The 15,851-nt window shown below is 35.6% G+C and overlaps 1 protein-coding gene across 2 annotated transcripts in view; it reads right to left on the reverse strand.

Annotated features, from left to right (window-relative positions):
- Positions 1 to 15,851, reverse strand: part of LOC105481413 (phosphatidylinositol-4-phosphate 3-kinase catalytic subunit type 2 gamma) — a 421,186-nt gene that overhangs the window by 36,398 nt on the left and 368,937 nt on the right. For both annotated transcript variants that reach the window (XM_011741018.3, XM_024792846.2), the window contains one exon: positions 5,971 to 6,065. In XM_011741018.3, the coding sequence (XP_011739320.2) occupies positions 5,971 to 6,065 (95 nt within the window). The remainder of the gene's footprint in view (positions 1 to 5,970; positions 6,066 to 15,851) is intronic.

A 15,851-nucleotide genomic window follows, 5' to 3' on the forward strand; every position in this document is an offset into this window, starting at 1 on the left:
AAAAGACTACATGTTGGGTACAGTGTACACTGCTTGGGTGAGGAGAGCACCAAAATCTCAGAAATCAACACTAAGGAACTTTTCCATGCAGCCAAAAAGCACCCGTTCCCTAAAAAGTATTGAAATAAGAAAAGAAAAGAAAATTAATTATAGAGAAGTTTTGATCAGGAATTACTTGATGATGGTGCAACAATTTATAGAAATAAGTAATTCAGAGTGAAAGATGGTTTCATTGGTAAGCAGAGGACCATATTGTATAACTGTTTGGTTTAAAGAGATGGCAAGATATTGGGCAGTTGGAAATATGTAAATGAAGGTCAGAGAAAGATCGAATGTAGAGATATAAATTTAGTAGTAATTCATATTACCTTTGAAGTTTCAAGACTGGATAAAATTTCTTAGGAAATTAGTTTCAAAAGTTAAAACCCTGAATACTGGAAAATCTTCACATTTAAGAGCAAGGGTAAAGCCAACATTTATTAAACCGCTACACATCCATCTATCTTAAATTTACAAGAGCCAAGGAAGCCTCAGAAACAGTGCTGTCCAGATGGTTTAGAGAATGTGCAGACACGGTTTGCTTGGTGCCAATGTCCAGCGAAGTTTCATGAAAAAGCTGGTAACCAAATGTTCAAAAAGGAAGGGCTGGTTAAAGGTGTTTGTTGGCTATTAGAAAGAGGTCAGTGATAACAGGTTTTAGAACAATTAATGGTTTATTTCATTAAAAAAATACGTAATCTTTGAGGGTCAATGTTTCTTTGGCAAAAAAAGTCATGAAACACAACAGACTATCCAGATCTGGACAGGTACTCTTCACTATCCTTTGCTTTGTATCTTATTCTTTGAAATGGTAGATCAATGTGAAAATGGGCCAACTCTGGAAGAACAATTTTTATTCATGGATGAAGGAAAATGCATTTGATAAGATAATTGTCATTCGGAAATCATCCTTAATATTAAGAACTGACATTTATTTAGATTGAAGTGCATCTAGGTTGAAACAAAGACAAATTTCCTTTAAGTATAGAGATTTTAAAAACAACAAAAAATTAAGACTATCAGGGGACCCAGCCAAGCTAATTTTAGAAGGATATGCAGAACATTGATGTTTTTATATGTCAAACATTGCCATAGTCTGTGCTTTATTTTCACAACCCTCAACTGTTATCCTTACCAAGTCTAAGTGTTGTCTCTGTTCTACTTCAAAGGCACCACAGTTCACTTGGTGCCAAGTACCGAGCTCACCACATTGTGTGTAGAGTGCCATTTGGGACATTAGGGTACTAGCCACTTGTGTTATTTTTTCAAAGAGGTCCATGAACCATTTGCACCAGAGAGCCTTCTGGAATGCTCATATTCTGCAGCAGGAGAGACGAAAACAAGTCTAGAAATGAAAGAGACGGTAGAGGAAGCCATGGGACCAAGAGATGCCTGTATTGCGCAGATGCAGATAGCCCAATCTATACTTACAGAATCAAAATTACTAGGAGTGGCACCCAGAAAAATGTATTTTAAAAACAAGAAACCCCAGGTTACACTCAGACACATTAAAAATGTAAAAGAAGAGTTTAAATAAAAAATTAAAAGTAATACAGTTTTAGTGTGTGTGTGGGTTCTTGTGTTTGACTCTACTTCTCTCTCTCTCATGTTAATTTTCATATCGAAACTACTTTTCCCATCTTGTGTTTTATGAAAGGATTGAATGGTACCACATTTGAGTTATCTTCTATCATTCCTGACATTTCTTGCTCCTTGTTTTAAGAGCCTGAGAATGTGTGCGTAGATTCAATATCAGAAGAGAGTTTCATCCTATTGGCTATGTTTAGCACCTTCTGGAATGTGAATATCCTGGAGCAGAGAGAAGAGAGCAGCCTAGAAACTACACAGACTAGAAAAAAATCCATGAAGTCAGCAGAAAATGTATGGAGAGACATTGTAGAAGTCAATGGAAGACAGCATTTTAAGGAAGGATACATGGAAAAGTGCTAGAGGGGGTTTTAAAAAATATTTCAAATCTAACTGATTTTTATGTTTCTTTGTCATAGTGTTTTAAAAAACCGTGGCCAAGCTTTTGTTTGTTTGTTTGTTTGTTTGTTTGTTTGTTTGTTGAGAGTGAGTCTTGCTCTGTCGCCCAGGCTGGAGTGCAGTGGTACAATCTCAGCTCACTGTAAGTTCTGCCTCCTGGATTCACGCCATTCTCCTGCCTCAGCCTCCCCAGTGGCTGGGACTACAGGCACATGCCACCACGCCCAGCTACTTTTTTGTATTTTTAGTAGAGACGAGGTTTCACAGTGGTAGCCAGGATGGTCTTGATCTCCTGACCTCGTGGTCCACCTGCCTTGGCCTCCCAAAGTGCTGGGATTACAGGTGTGAGCCACCGCGCCCGGCCATGGACAAGCTTTTAAATACTTACACTACTTCATCAGTCTCTGTTTGCTAGAGTGAATCATATTGTGATGCTTTGAAAGGGAAAGAATTTTAGCAATTTTATTTTAGCTTGGGATCTCACAGGAGGAAAGTAACTCTCAGAGCAAAGCTTCATAGATTTAATAAAAGATAAACAATACTTTTCATCAAACTTAATATTAAACATAACAGAACTCTAGGCATAATAATTCATTTTAACATTAATATAAAATCAAGCCCAATTTTAGTCTATTATTTTGGTATGTGAACATACTAAAGGATTGACAAATAAATAACAATTAGCTAAAACTTGAAATTAGCAAATAAAATATGTTGAGAATTTATAGATGGATTTTTTACGTCATTTATAGTAGAAAGTTGTTTTAAGCAGAAGAAACAAAATAATCATTTAAAGGAAGCTGTGGAAAATGCAATGCATAACTTTGCTGTGATGATTTTTGGAAGATGAAAACATCCTAATTCTTAGTTGTTCACATGAGAAGTAAGTTGATATTCTTTTATTTAACCAAGGCTTTACTGACACCTACTATATACTTGGCCCTATTCTATACACCTTGGGTTATAGCAGTGGCACAGGGGAGGAAAGAAAATAAAGTAGAAAAGAAAGATTGAAAGTGGCAACAAAGGGGAGCAGTGTTGCAGTTTTGCATTTGGGAATCAGATAGGACTTTACTGAAAAGGTGTCAGTAAAATACAGGCATTCAGGACATGTGAGATTGAGCCATGGAGAATATTGATCCATGAACTTGAGAAGAGCATTCTAGGTAAATGGAGTAGCAGATACGAAAGTCCTGGGGCAGCAACAAGCCTGCCATATTCAAGGAACAGCAAAGAAGGCACTGAGGCTGGCATGGAGTGACTGAGGGAGTCTGTGGTAGGAGATGAGGTTAAGAGGTCAAGAGAGCAGATTGATAGGGTCTCACAGGTCATTCACAAGTACCTTGACTTTGGTTACAAGCTATAGGAGACTCCTTCCCCAAAGGGATATGAAGGGAGGAATGACAGGATCTGACTTCTATTCTCAAAGGAACATTCTGGCTGCTAGATTAAAAAGAGATTATAAAGAAGGACAGAAGCAGGGACAACTGTTAAGAAACTGCAGCAGTAATTCAAGTAAGAGATGCTGGTGACTTGAACCAAAAATGGAAGCAGTGGAGGAGAAAGTTGGTGTGTTCTGGATTTATTTTGAAAGCAGAGTAACAGAATTTGCTGGTAAAATGGATGTAGCTTGTGGGGAAGGAGAGGAGTCAAAACGACTCTAAGGTTTTAACCTGAGTAACTAGAGAATGAAGGTGCTATTTACTGAGATGAAAAAGGTGGCAAATGATGTAGGTTTAGAGGGGAAGTCATGAGAAGTTTGGTGCATATTAAGTCTGAGACGCCTATTATATTTATACTAGGGTTGTTGATAGTCAGTTGTACATACAACTCTGGATTTCAGATGAGAGTTCCAAGCTGGAATTGTAGATTTGGAAAAGAAAAACAAGTAAGTAATGTTTAAAGCCATGAGGCTAGAGGTAGAAAAAGAGGAGAGGTCTAGGATTGAATTTTAGGGCACTAAAATAAAACCTTTCAATGTTAAGAGCTTAGAGAGAAGAGAGGAACTAGTAAGTAAACTGAGAAGGCAGACTGAAGCAAGTATTACTACATCATTAATAGCTCTTTTTGAGAGCATTGGTAATGTAGAGGTTCTCATGGCCCTAAGTGTTTTTTCACTATTTTTAGGGTCATTTGGTCATTTTCTATTTACCTATAACTTGATCTCAATTTTAAACTCTCAATCTTAAACTCTTGCTCTTTCCCATTCACTCCTCCTATCCCTGCTTCATGCTTGCATCACATTTATTTTGAAGATCTTCATTGGTACTGTAATTTCATCTGAGTGTAAAATGCATTTTTGAAAACTGTCAAAAGTAATTTGGTGATTCATCTGGTGAATGAAATGGGTGACCAGGTTGGTTAATATCACTTTTGATCAAAAATCAGGAGTGACCATTGAGTAATATCACCAAGTTTACTGTTTGGTTTACATGCCCAGTCTAAAAGCAATTTCATCAGGCATGCTCCAAAATGTTTTGAGCAATGATAACATTACTGGAATAAATATATCATTTCTAAGAGGACTGTGGTCAAGGCTTATTTTCATATATGAAATACATATATAAGTTTTGTTAATTTGATTAACAATATTTCTTAACATTCTATTGTTTTATCATTTATGTTTATATAGTTGCTTAAAATTCATCAACATGCATGTAGCCATAAACAATGTCGAACTGAATCTTCATTTTGCAATGTAAGGGTTTCTCAAAAAACTGCTATTCTTATTTAAGGTGATTATCTAGTGAAAAACAATGGAAAATAATTGTTTTAATTAGTAAAAGATTTGCAAGAAAATTTTAAAATATTTGTCCAGATACTACAAAAATTGCTGATAGTGAACACCAGAGGTTTACAAACACGCCTTCTTGGATGTCTGAATAATAATGAATTTGTAATGAATGTATTCTTTTCAAATTATGCCAATTATTTGTTCACCAAACAAATATTTGTTGTTTTAATATGTTATGGACTCGTGTCATATGGAGAAGAGTTTGCTCTTTTAGATCCTTCCAAAGGCATCCTCAGAGATTTATGTGCACAAAGAAGAAAGCAAAAATTGTGTTACTGACTTTCTCCACATCTGACATAGTCTCCTGGGAAATTTTTACCATGTGGAGAACCCGTTTTGTCTAGGCTCAAGGGAGATTAAAATAGTTGGTGAGGTTTAGTGTTTTCCTTCTATGTTTGCTATACCCCAACTCAGGTCATTAGTCACTTGCCCTGTGACACAGAAAGCTTCTTCTCTTTCTTAATGATATGATCCAGTTACCATCAATGCCTCTGACTTGCGCCAACCTTAAGTGGCATGTAATAGAGAGTGGAATTTTTAGTTTTCTTTGGAGGCTAACTACAGATTTTGTTCTAGGTTCTGGGATGGGGACACGGAAACAAAGATGGGGTTTCCGTTCTCAAAACACTATTATTTTTTGAGGAGAAGGAAACACGCATAAGGAATTACATCACAATATGATAACTGTATGATGCTATAAGGTCAATGTACAATGGGAGTTTGGGAGAGAACCCTAAGAGTTCTTGGTTTCAGGGAAAGTACTGGCGTGATGCAAAGAGACGGAGTGAATTCTCCACCAAGTTCCGCATGTTGAGATAGTTGGAAATTATTGGGACCCAGCCTTTTTTCTTTTATCCTTCGATCCTCCAGCTAATCCGGTTATTTCAGAGCCTTTTCCCTGGTTTTTTCCTGACATTTTGAATGAAGTTTAATGTTCATTCTAGGACTTTCCTTGTGAAGTATTTTAGAGTCTTTACCCCAAGGATCACAGTCATCCCGAGGCAAAAATATTGTAATTGGCTCATTGTTCCTTACTTAAACTTGGCCGAGATACCCATTCCTCTAACTAATGTTGACACTAATTGCCCAAAGGAGGTAAGTGATTTCTGAATGTAGGCTTACATGTTTCTTATTATACATAATAAACTTACAATGTTTTTCATGTGTTTCACCAGTATGGTCAGCTTCACATCCTCGTAGGATATGACTAACTGCACCTTAGGCTTCTTGTCTGGAAACTTCTCACCTGATAAAAGAGTAGAATTTCAGTGAGTTCAGTTGGAAAAGGCTCAGCACAGGAGCAATCAAACATTTAAAAACTAAAACAGGACCAATAAATAATAAGTAGAATAAACATTCTTCAGATAATGTTGAAGAGTCTTAATGCTTTTCAGGAGGTGGAGTTGATTAGATAGAGATGGGATTTGTGTCTAACCTTTAACTCTTCCCCTAATATTGCATATTTTGCTTTGATTGATACCATTATTTTCTCAACAACTTAAGCTTAAAACCTCAGTGTCATTTTGGCTCCAGTTTTCTCCTTAGCATTCATTATAATGAGCTTGAAGTATTAGAGGTCACAGAGATTAAAAGTGTGGCCTTTAGAAATCAGTGAACCTGAGGTTCAAGGCCCAGCACTACTACTCATGACTTTGTCATCGTGACTAAATTAATCAACTTTATATAAAATGGAAATAATAGTTACTTTTTGAGATGGGTGGTTGAGATGATTAACTGATAAAATTCAAAAGTTGTGACATAGTAAGTGGTTAATTTGTACTAATCTCTTTTTTCTCATCCCATAGCACCTAATTCAAATTCATATAAACGTTTTGCCTAAACTACTAGGACATTCTCTCATTCCTCCCACTCCCTGCACAGAATCCAAATCTATTTGTATACCATTACCAATGTAAGTTTCAGACAATAACTTTTATAAAATTATCTTGATCAAAATGCCTTTCATAGATTTCCATTGCTTATAAAAAAGGTCTAAATTTGTCAGCCTTGTATTGTAACTTCTTATTACTGTTTTATTTCCCACTTTTATTCTATACTTTCATTCATATGTTTAGTTCTACAAGCAGGCTCTACTATTTCTTTCTAGTAGTTTCTCATATTATTCCTTGCAATTAAAATGATCTTGTTAACCATTTTTGTCTATTGAACTTCTAACTTTCTTCAAAGCTTAATTAAAATGCAAAAGAGTTTGTGTGGTCATCTCTCCCTGAACTCTCCTAGCACAGCCATTATCATGGAATATTTACATTGTAATTATTTTATATGTCTCAATTTGTTTAGGGGATTACAATCTATCTCAGGGCTTACTTTTTACCCCTATATCCCCAAGGGGCATAAGCCAATGCTTACTCCATAATGTGCACATTAAACATTTATTTAATAACAACAGTAACTTTTTCTTTTGAGTTGTATCACAACATCATTAAAATGAGAATTTTAGTTTTTTTAATTAAAAATTTATTGTTTACTGCCCAAGGATTAAATATAATTTATAGTTTTACTAATATTTCCCTTATAATCTCTGGTTGTATGTTATCTGGGGGAATTTAGAGATCAATTTAATAATAACAAAGAATTTGTCAATGGTCATCAGATAGTTAATCCTAACTTTCTAATCTTCTCTAATATTTGAAAATTATACCCGAGCAGTGTAGTTATACCTGATCAGTATAATTTTAAAATATATAACTTTTCAAAGCTTTCTACGTTTATTTGAGTAATTTATACATTATATGAGGTGATATTAATTTTATTGTTAATAATATGGATTTCTGACATTGAAAAGGATATTTTTTACCATTGAAATGGTAATATAATAAGAAATCACTTGTAATATCTTGATTACAATAACTGGGAGATGTGAGTTAGAGATAGTATGAGTTAATTCTGAGTAAGACTGAAGTAAATTGCATTTCATAATAAAAAGATGTTTGGTATAAAGGTGTTAAAAATGCTGATGACGTTTTGAAGCACAATGAACATTATATTTGAATTACAGAGTAGAAGAATTGTTAAGTAGACATCCAATGTATTTAATCAGAGAAGTTTTAATTCGAAGGGAGAAAATTAGCATAAATTTGTGATTGACTGCCTAAATAGTACAAGTACAATTGCCACTTGAACTGACTGAAGATATTTCCCCCTCGACCTCTTGTGCAAGATTAGTAACTAAAGTATCCATCAAAACATGCCAGAGCTCAGAACCCAGTGAAAATTCACACCACTAGGAACCGACACTCAGTAGTCAATGTCTTAGTAGGAGTAGAGACACTTAATATTTCTGTAGCTTTGACTGTGTGCCAGGCTAAGAGCTTTATGTACAGTAACCCATTCAATCATCATAGCAAATCTATGAAATTTGTATTATCTCCATTTTACACATGAGGAAACTCAGGCACTTGATCCAAAGTCATAGAGACAATAAATGGTACAGGTTTAAGTGATCTCCAAAGTCTGTGTTTATAAGTGCCTGGTTTATAAGCCAGGCGACAACATAAGAAAAACAGCTTAAATGAACTCAAGAGGGACATTCGTGAATAGCTTAATATGTTCAAGAAGACGCTAGGATATGTTGGTCTTCTGCTTCAAGTTAGTCTGAAGGATTCAACTATGCTTAGATTAACCATTTATAGTAACCCCAAGAACTGTTAAAATATTTTTGATTTTAAGGATGATTGTGTTGAGATGCTTGATGCATTACTACAGCAGCTAATACATTGCTTATTATGCAAAATATGTCCATTGGCATTAGAAAATGGTATCTCAAGTTTTCACTTTTTTCAGATGATATATTCATATGAAAAAAATTTTAAGTACACATAAAAAGTCTTCCTAACATCTGTCCACCCAGTTCTCCCATCATTATTTTATTAGTTTCCAATATATCTCTCCAGAGGGATACATTTTTGGGGGGAGTTGCTTCATATTTGCAAATATAGATAAGTACTTCTATTTCACTCTTTTTAATAAGCATAGTGTATTCATCATTCTCCACATATATCTTGGAGATATTTTCATATCAGTAATACATATCTTTATTTTTTAAAATATAGGTTCTTAGTATTCCATTATATGAAAATACTATAACCAGTTGCTAATTCATGGGCAGGTGGATTGTTTCCAATGTTTTGCAGCTATTAAAAATCATGTTGCATGAATCATTTCGTACCTGAATCATTCTGTACAATGATGCAGGTACATCATTGTACCTTACTTAAACTTGGCCGAGATACCCATATCAGATGACACCTATAGTCATCTGATCTTCCATAGAGCCAAAAAAACAAGCAAGGGAGAAAGGACTTCCTGTTCAATAAATGGTTTTTATATACACAAATATCACAAGATAAACTTCCAATATCAGGATTGCAGGTCAAAGAGTATTAGCATTTGTAATTTTGATGAATATTGCCAATTGCCTTCCATGGAGGTTCTAACAATTTGCATTATTACCAGCAGCGTATGAGTGCCTGCTGATTTATAACCAAGCTTGTTAATTAAATTTTTGGAGTTTTGCCAATCTGATTAGAAAAAAATGGTGTCAGTGTAATTTAAATTTGCATTTATCTGAGTGAGGTTGAGTATCTTTTCACATCGTTAAGAGTCACTTGTATTTTCTTTTTTGTGGGTTATCTTTTTATACTATTTACTCAATTTTTTATTTGGTTGTATATCTTTTTCTTATCATATTCTACATGATAGTTAGGTGTGAGATAACAAATCTCTCGTCTGTAATGAATTGTAAAAATTTCACCCATTTTGTCATTTACCTTTTTATTTCTTTTGAGTTTGCTATGGTGCTTTATGGCATGCAGGGTTGTTATGGCTTCTGGATTTTGGAGTCACAGCTATAGTAATTCATTTCAAGATTATAAAGGAGATTTTCTGTTTTCATTGTCACATGTGTGATTTCATTACTTATATTTAAAATACTTCCTCCATTTGTTACTTATCCTGGCATATGGTATGAAGTATAGTATCCCAACACCATTTTTTGAATTTTCCCTTACAGTTTTGGTCGCATACTAAACTCCTGACTGTATTTGGCCATACAGATATTTTTGAAAATCCTATTACATTGTATTTATTCATCTATTTATGCACTGACACAGCACTGTTTTAATTATTGAGGTTTTATAATATGTTTTGATATCTAGTGGGCCTTGTCTTCACTCATTGCTCTGTTTTTACTAAGCTTTTCTATTTTTTCTTTCTTTTCTTTGTTTATGTACTGTAGAATTAGGCTATCTACTTGGAAGAAAACCTGCTAATATTTTTTAAAAATTTTATTACATTTCAAAATTAATTGGAAATATATGTCTTTATGATGTTGAATTTTCCTACCTAAGAGGATAATATGTCTATCATAAATAAGAGAATTCAACAAAAGTATCAAATACAAAATTGATATATAGATATCAATTATATGTTACATATAGATATAAATTTACTATATAAAATGTGCATTTTATATATGTATATAACAACCATTTATTGAACAGGAAGTCCTTTCCCCCTTGCTTGTTTTTTTGGCTCTATCGAAGGTCAGATGACTATAGGTGTGCAGCTTTATTTCCCTAGTTTACATTCCCACTAGCAGTGAAGAAGTGTTCCCTGATTGCCACACCCATGCCAACATCTACTGGTTTTTGATCTTTTTATTATGGCCATTCTTGCTGGAGTAAGGTGGTATTGCGTTGTGGTTTTGATTTGCATTTTCCTGATCATTAGTGACAGTGAGCATTTTTTCATATGTTTGTTGGCCATTTGTATATATCTTCTTTTGAGAATTGTCTATTCATGACCTTAGCCTACTTTTTGATAGAATTGTTTGTTTTTTTCTTACTAATTTGTTTGAGTTCATTGTAGATTTTGGATATTAGTCCTCTGTCAGATGTATAGACTGTGAAGATTTTCTCTCACTCTGTGGGTTGTCTGTTTACTCTGCTGACTGTTCCTTTTACTGTACAAAGATGCTTTAGTTTAATTAGGTCCCAGCTAATTAAATTTGTTTTTATTACATTTGCTTTGGGTTCTAGGCCATGAAATTGTTGCCTACGCCAATGTCTAGAAGGGTTTTTCCAATGTTATCTTCTATAATTTTTATTTAGTTTCAGGTCTTAAGTTTAAGTCCTTAATCCATCTTGAGTTGATTTTTGCATAAGGTGAGAGATGAGGATCCAGTTTCAATCTCCTACATGTGGTTAGCCAATTATGCCAGCACCATTTGTTGAAAGGATGTTCTTTCCCACTTTATGTTTTTGTTTGCTTTGTCGAAGATCAGTTGGCTGTAAGTATTTGGGTTTATTTTCGGGTTCTCTGTTTTGTTCCATTGGTCTATATGCCTATTTTTATACCAGTACCATGCTGTTTGGGTGACTATGGCTTTATAGTATAGTTTGAAATCAGGTAGTGTGATGCCTCTAGATTTGTTCTTTTTGCCTAGTCTTGCTTTGGCTATGCAGGCTCTTTTTTGGTTCCCTATGAATTTTAGAATTGTTTTTTTCTAATTCTGTGAGGAATGATGGTGGTATTTTGATAGGGATTGTGTTGAATTTGTAGATTGCTTTTGGCAGTATGTTCATTTTTGCAATATTGATTCTACACATCCATGAGTATGGGATGTGTTTCCACTTGTTTGTGTCATCTATGATTTATTTCCGCAGTGCTTTGTAGTTTTCCTTGTAGAGGTCTTTCGACTCCTTTGTTAGGTATATTCCTAAGTACTTTATTTACTTTTATCTTTTGCAGCTATTGTAAAAGATGTTGAGTTCTTGATTTGATTCTCTGCTTGGTCACTGTTGGTGTATATAAGAGTTATTGATTTGTGTACACTAATCTTGTATCTGGAAACTTTGTTGAATTCTTTTATCAGTTCTAGGAGCTTTCTGGAGGAGTCTTCAGGGTTTTCAAGGTAAACGATCATATCATCAGCAAAGAGGGACAGTTTGATTTCCTCTTTACTGATTTGGATGCCCTTTATTTCTTTCTCTTTTCTGATTGCTGTAGCGAGGACTTGCAGTACAATGTTGAAGAGGAGAGGTGAGAGTGGGCATCCTTTTCTTGTTCCAGTTCTCAAAGGAAATGCTTTTAACTTTTCCCCATTCAGTATTAGGTTGGCTGTGAGTTTGTTGTAGATGGATTTTGTTACATTAGATTTTTTTTCTTTTCTTTTCTTTTTCTTTTTTTTTTTTTTGAGACAGAATCTCACTCTTTTGCCCAGGCTGGAGTGCAGTGGTGCAATCTTGGCTCACTGCAAGCTCCGCTTCCTGGGTTCACGCCATTCTCCTGCCTCAGCTTCCCAAGTAGCTGGGACTACAGACACCCACCACCACACCCAGCTAATTTTTTTGTAGTTTTAATAGAGATAGGGTTTCACCATGTTAGCCAGCATGGTCTCAATCTCCTGATCTCATGATCCATCCGCCTTGGCCTCCCAAAGTGCTGGAATTATAGGCGTGAGCCACCGCGCCTGGCCTGTTGAGGGTTTTAAACGTAAAGCCATACTGGATTTTGTTGAATACTTTTTCTGCATCCGTTGGAATGGTAATGTGATTTTTGTATTTAATTCTGTTTATGTGGTGTACCACATTTATTGACTTGCATATGTTAAACCATCCCTGCATCCCTGGTATGAAACCCACTTGATCATGGTGGATTATCTTTTTGATATGTTGTTGGATTTGGTTAGGTAGTAGTTAGTTAAGGATTTTAGCATTTACATTCATCAAGGATATTGGTCTGTAGTTTCCTTTTTTGGTTATGTCCTTTCCTGGCTTTGGTATTAGCATAATGCTGGCTTCATATAATGAATTAGGGAGGGGTCTTTCTTTCTCTGTCTTGTGGAATAGTGTCAAAAGGATTGGTACCAATTCTTTGAATGTCTGGTAGAATTCTGCTGTGAATCCATCTGGTCCTGGACGTTTTTGTCACTAATTTATTAACTACAATTTTAATCTCACTCCTTATTATTGTTCTGTTCAGGGTATCTAATTATTCCTGATTTAAGCTACAAAGGTTGTATTTTTCCAGGAATTTATCCATGTCTTCTAGGTTTTCTAGTTTATGTGTGTAAAGGTGTTAATCGTTCCCTTGAATGATCTTTTTTTCAGTGGTGTCTATTGTAATATCTCCTGTTTCATTTCTCTGTGAAGTTATTTGGATTTTCTTTATTTTCTTGGTTAATCTTGCTAATGGTCCATCAATTTTACTTATATTTCCAAAGAATAGCTTTTTGTTTCATTCATCTTTTGTATTTTTTTTTTGTTTCAATTTCATTTAATTCTGCTCTGATCTTGGTTATTTCCTCTCTTCTGCTGGGTTTGGGTTTGGTTTGTTCTTGTTTCTCTAGTTCCTTGACATGTGACCTTAGATTGTCTGTGTGCTCTTTCAGACTTTTTGATGTAGGCGGGCTGTGAACTTTCCTCTTAGCACAGCCTTAACTGTATCCCAGAGGTTTTGTTAGGTTGTGTCATTATTGTCATTCAATTCAAAGAATTTTTTAATTTCCATCTTGGTTTCGTTTTTGAATCAATACTCATTCAGGAGCAGGTTATTTAATTTCCATGTATTTGTGTGGTTTTGAAGATTCCTTTTGCAGTTGATTTTCAGTTTTACTCCATTATAGTTTGAGAGAGTGTTCGATATAATTTCAATTTTCTTAAATTTATTGAGGCTTATTTTATGGACTATCATATGGTCTGTCTTGGAGAGAGTTCCATGCACTGTTGAATGGAATGTGTATTCTGTGGTTGCTAGATGAAATGTTCTAGATATATCTGTTAAGTCCATTTGCTCCAAGGTATAGTTAAAATTCATTGTTTCTCTGTTGACTTTCTGTCTTGATGACCTGTCTAGTGCTGTCAGTGGAGTATTGAAGTCGCCTACAACAGTAGACTTCAATTGTGTTGCTGTCTATCTCATTTCTTAGGTCTACTAGTAACTCTTTTATAACTTTGGGAGCTCCAGTGTTAGGTGCATATATGTTTAGGTTTGTGATAGTTTCCTGTTGGATAACACCTTTTACCATTGTATACTGTCCCTCTTTGTCTCTTTTAACTGCTGTTGCTTTAAAGTGTGTTTTGTCTGATATAAGAATAGCTAACCCTGATCACTTTTGGTGTACATTTGCATGAAATGCCTTTTTCTACCTATTTATTCTAAGTTTATATGAGTGCTTATGTGTTAGGTGAGTTTCCTGAAGGCAGCAGATAGTTGGTTGGTGAGTTCTTTTGCATTCTGTGGTTCTGTATCTTTGAAGTGGAGCATTTAGGCCATTTATCTTCAATGTTGGCATTGAAATGTGAGCTACTATTGCATTCATCATGCTCTTTGTTGCCTGTGTACTTTTGTTTTTTGTTTGATTGTTTGTCTTGCTTTGTTTAGCTTTTTAACTTGCATTTTTGTTTTATAGGTCCTGTGTGATGTATGCTTTAAAGATATTCTTTTTGATGTGTTTCCAGGATTTGTTTCAAGATTTGGAGCTCTTTTTAGCAGTTCCTGTAGTAGTGGTTTGGTAATGGTGAATTCTCTCAGCATTTGTTTGTCTGAAAAAGACTGTATCTTTCCTTCATAAATGATGCTTAGTTTCACTGGATATAAAACTCTTGGCTGATAATTGTTTTGTTTTAGGAGGCTGAATATAGGGCCCAAATGCTTTCTGGCTTGTAGGTTTTTTTCTGAGAAATCTGCTGTTAATCTGATAGCTTTTCCTTTATAGGTTAACTGGTGCTTCTGTCTCACAGGTCTTAAGATTCTTTCCTTTGTCTTAATTTGGATAACCTGAGGACAATGTGCTTAGGAGAAGAACTTTTTGCCAGGAATTCCCAGGTGTTCTTGGCGCTTCTTCTATTTGCATGTCTAGGACTCTAGCAAGGCTGGGGAAGTTTTCCTTGATTATTCCCCAAGATATGTTTTCCAAGCTTTTAGAAATGTCTTCTTTCTAAGGAACACCGATTATTCTTAGGTTTGGTCATTTAACATAATCCCAGACTTCTTGGAGGCTTTGTTCATATTTTCTTATTCTTTTTTTCTTTGTTTTTGTTAGATTAAGTTAATTCAAAGGCCTTGTCTTCAAGCTCTGAATTTCTTTCTTCTACTTGTTCAATTATATTGCTGAGAATTTCCAGAGCATTTTGCATTTCTAAAAGTGTGTCCAAATTTTCCTGAATATTTTATTTTTTTAAGCTATCTATTTCCTTGAATATTTTTCCCTTCACTTCTTGAAACATATTTTGGATCTCCTTGCATTGGCCTTTGCCTTTCTCTGGACTTTCCCTGATTAGCTTAATAACTAATCTCTTGAATATTTTTTCAGGTAAATCAGGGATTTCTTCTTGGTTTGGATCCACTGCTGGTGAACTAGTGTGATTTTTGGTGGGTGTTAATGAGCTTTGTTTTGTCATATTACCAGGGTTGGTTTTCTGGTTCCTTCTCATTTGGGTAGTCTCTGTCCGAGGGAAAGTCTAGGGCTAAAGGATGTTGTTCAGATTTTTTTGTCCCATGGGGTGTTCCTTGATGTAGCACTCTCCCCCTTTTCCTGTGGATGTAGCTTCCTGTGAGCCCAACTGTGGTGATTGTTGTCTCTCTTCTGGGTTCATCCACCCAGCGAGCCTACCTGGCTTTGGGCTGGTATTGGGGGTTGTCTGCACAGAGTCCTTTGATTTGTACCATCTATGGGTCTCTCAGCCATGGATACCAGCATCTGTTTTGGTGAGGTGGCAGAGGGTGCAATAGACTCTGTGGGGGTCCTTAGCTTTGGTGGTTTAATGCTCTTGTGCCGATGGCCTCCTGCCAGGAGGTGGCGCTTTCCAGAAAGCATCAGCTCTAGTAGCGTGGAGGGGGACCAGCAGTGGGCAGGGTCCTAGAACTCCCAAGATTATATGTTCTTTGTCGCCCACTACAAGGGTGGGCAGGCAGGGACCATCAGATGGGGGCGGGGCTAGGTGTGTCTGACCTCAGACTCTCCTTGGACTGGTCTTGCTGCGACTGCTGTGGGGGGTGGGGGTGAGGT

Source organism: Macaca nemestrina, chromosome 10 (genome assembly GCF_043159975.1).
Source record: "Macaca nemestrina isolate mMacNem1 chromosome 10, mMacNem.hap1, whole genome shotgun sequence".
Lineage (NCBI taxonomy): Eukaryota > Metazoa > Chordata > Mammalia > Primates > Cercopithecidae > Macaca > Macaca nemestrina.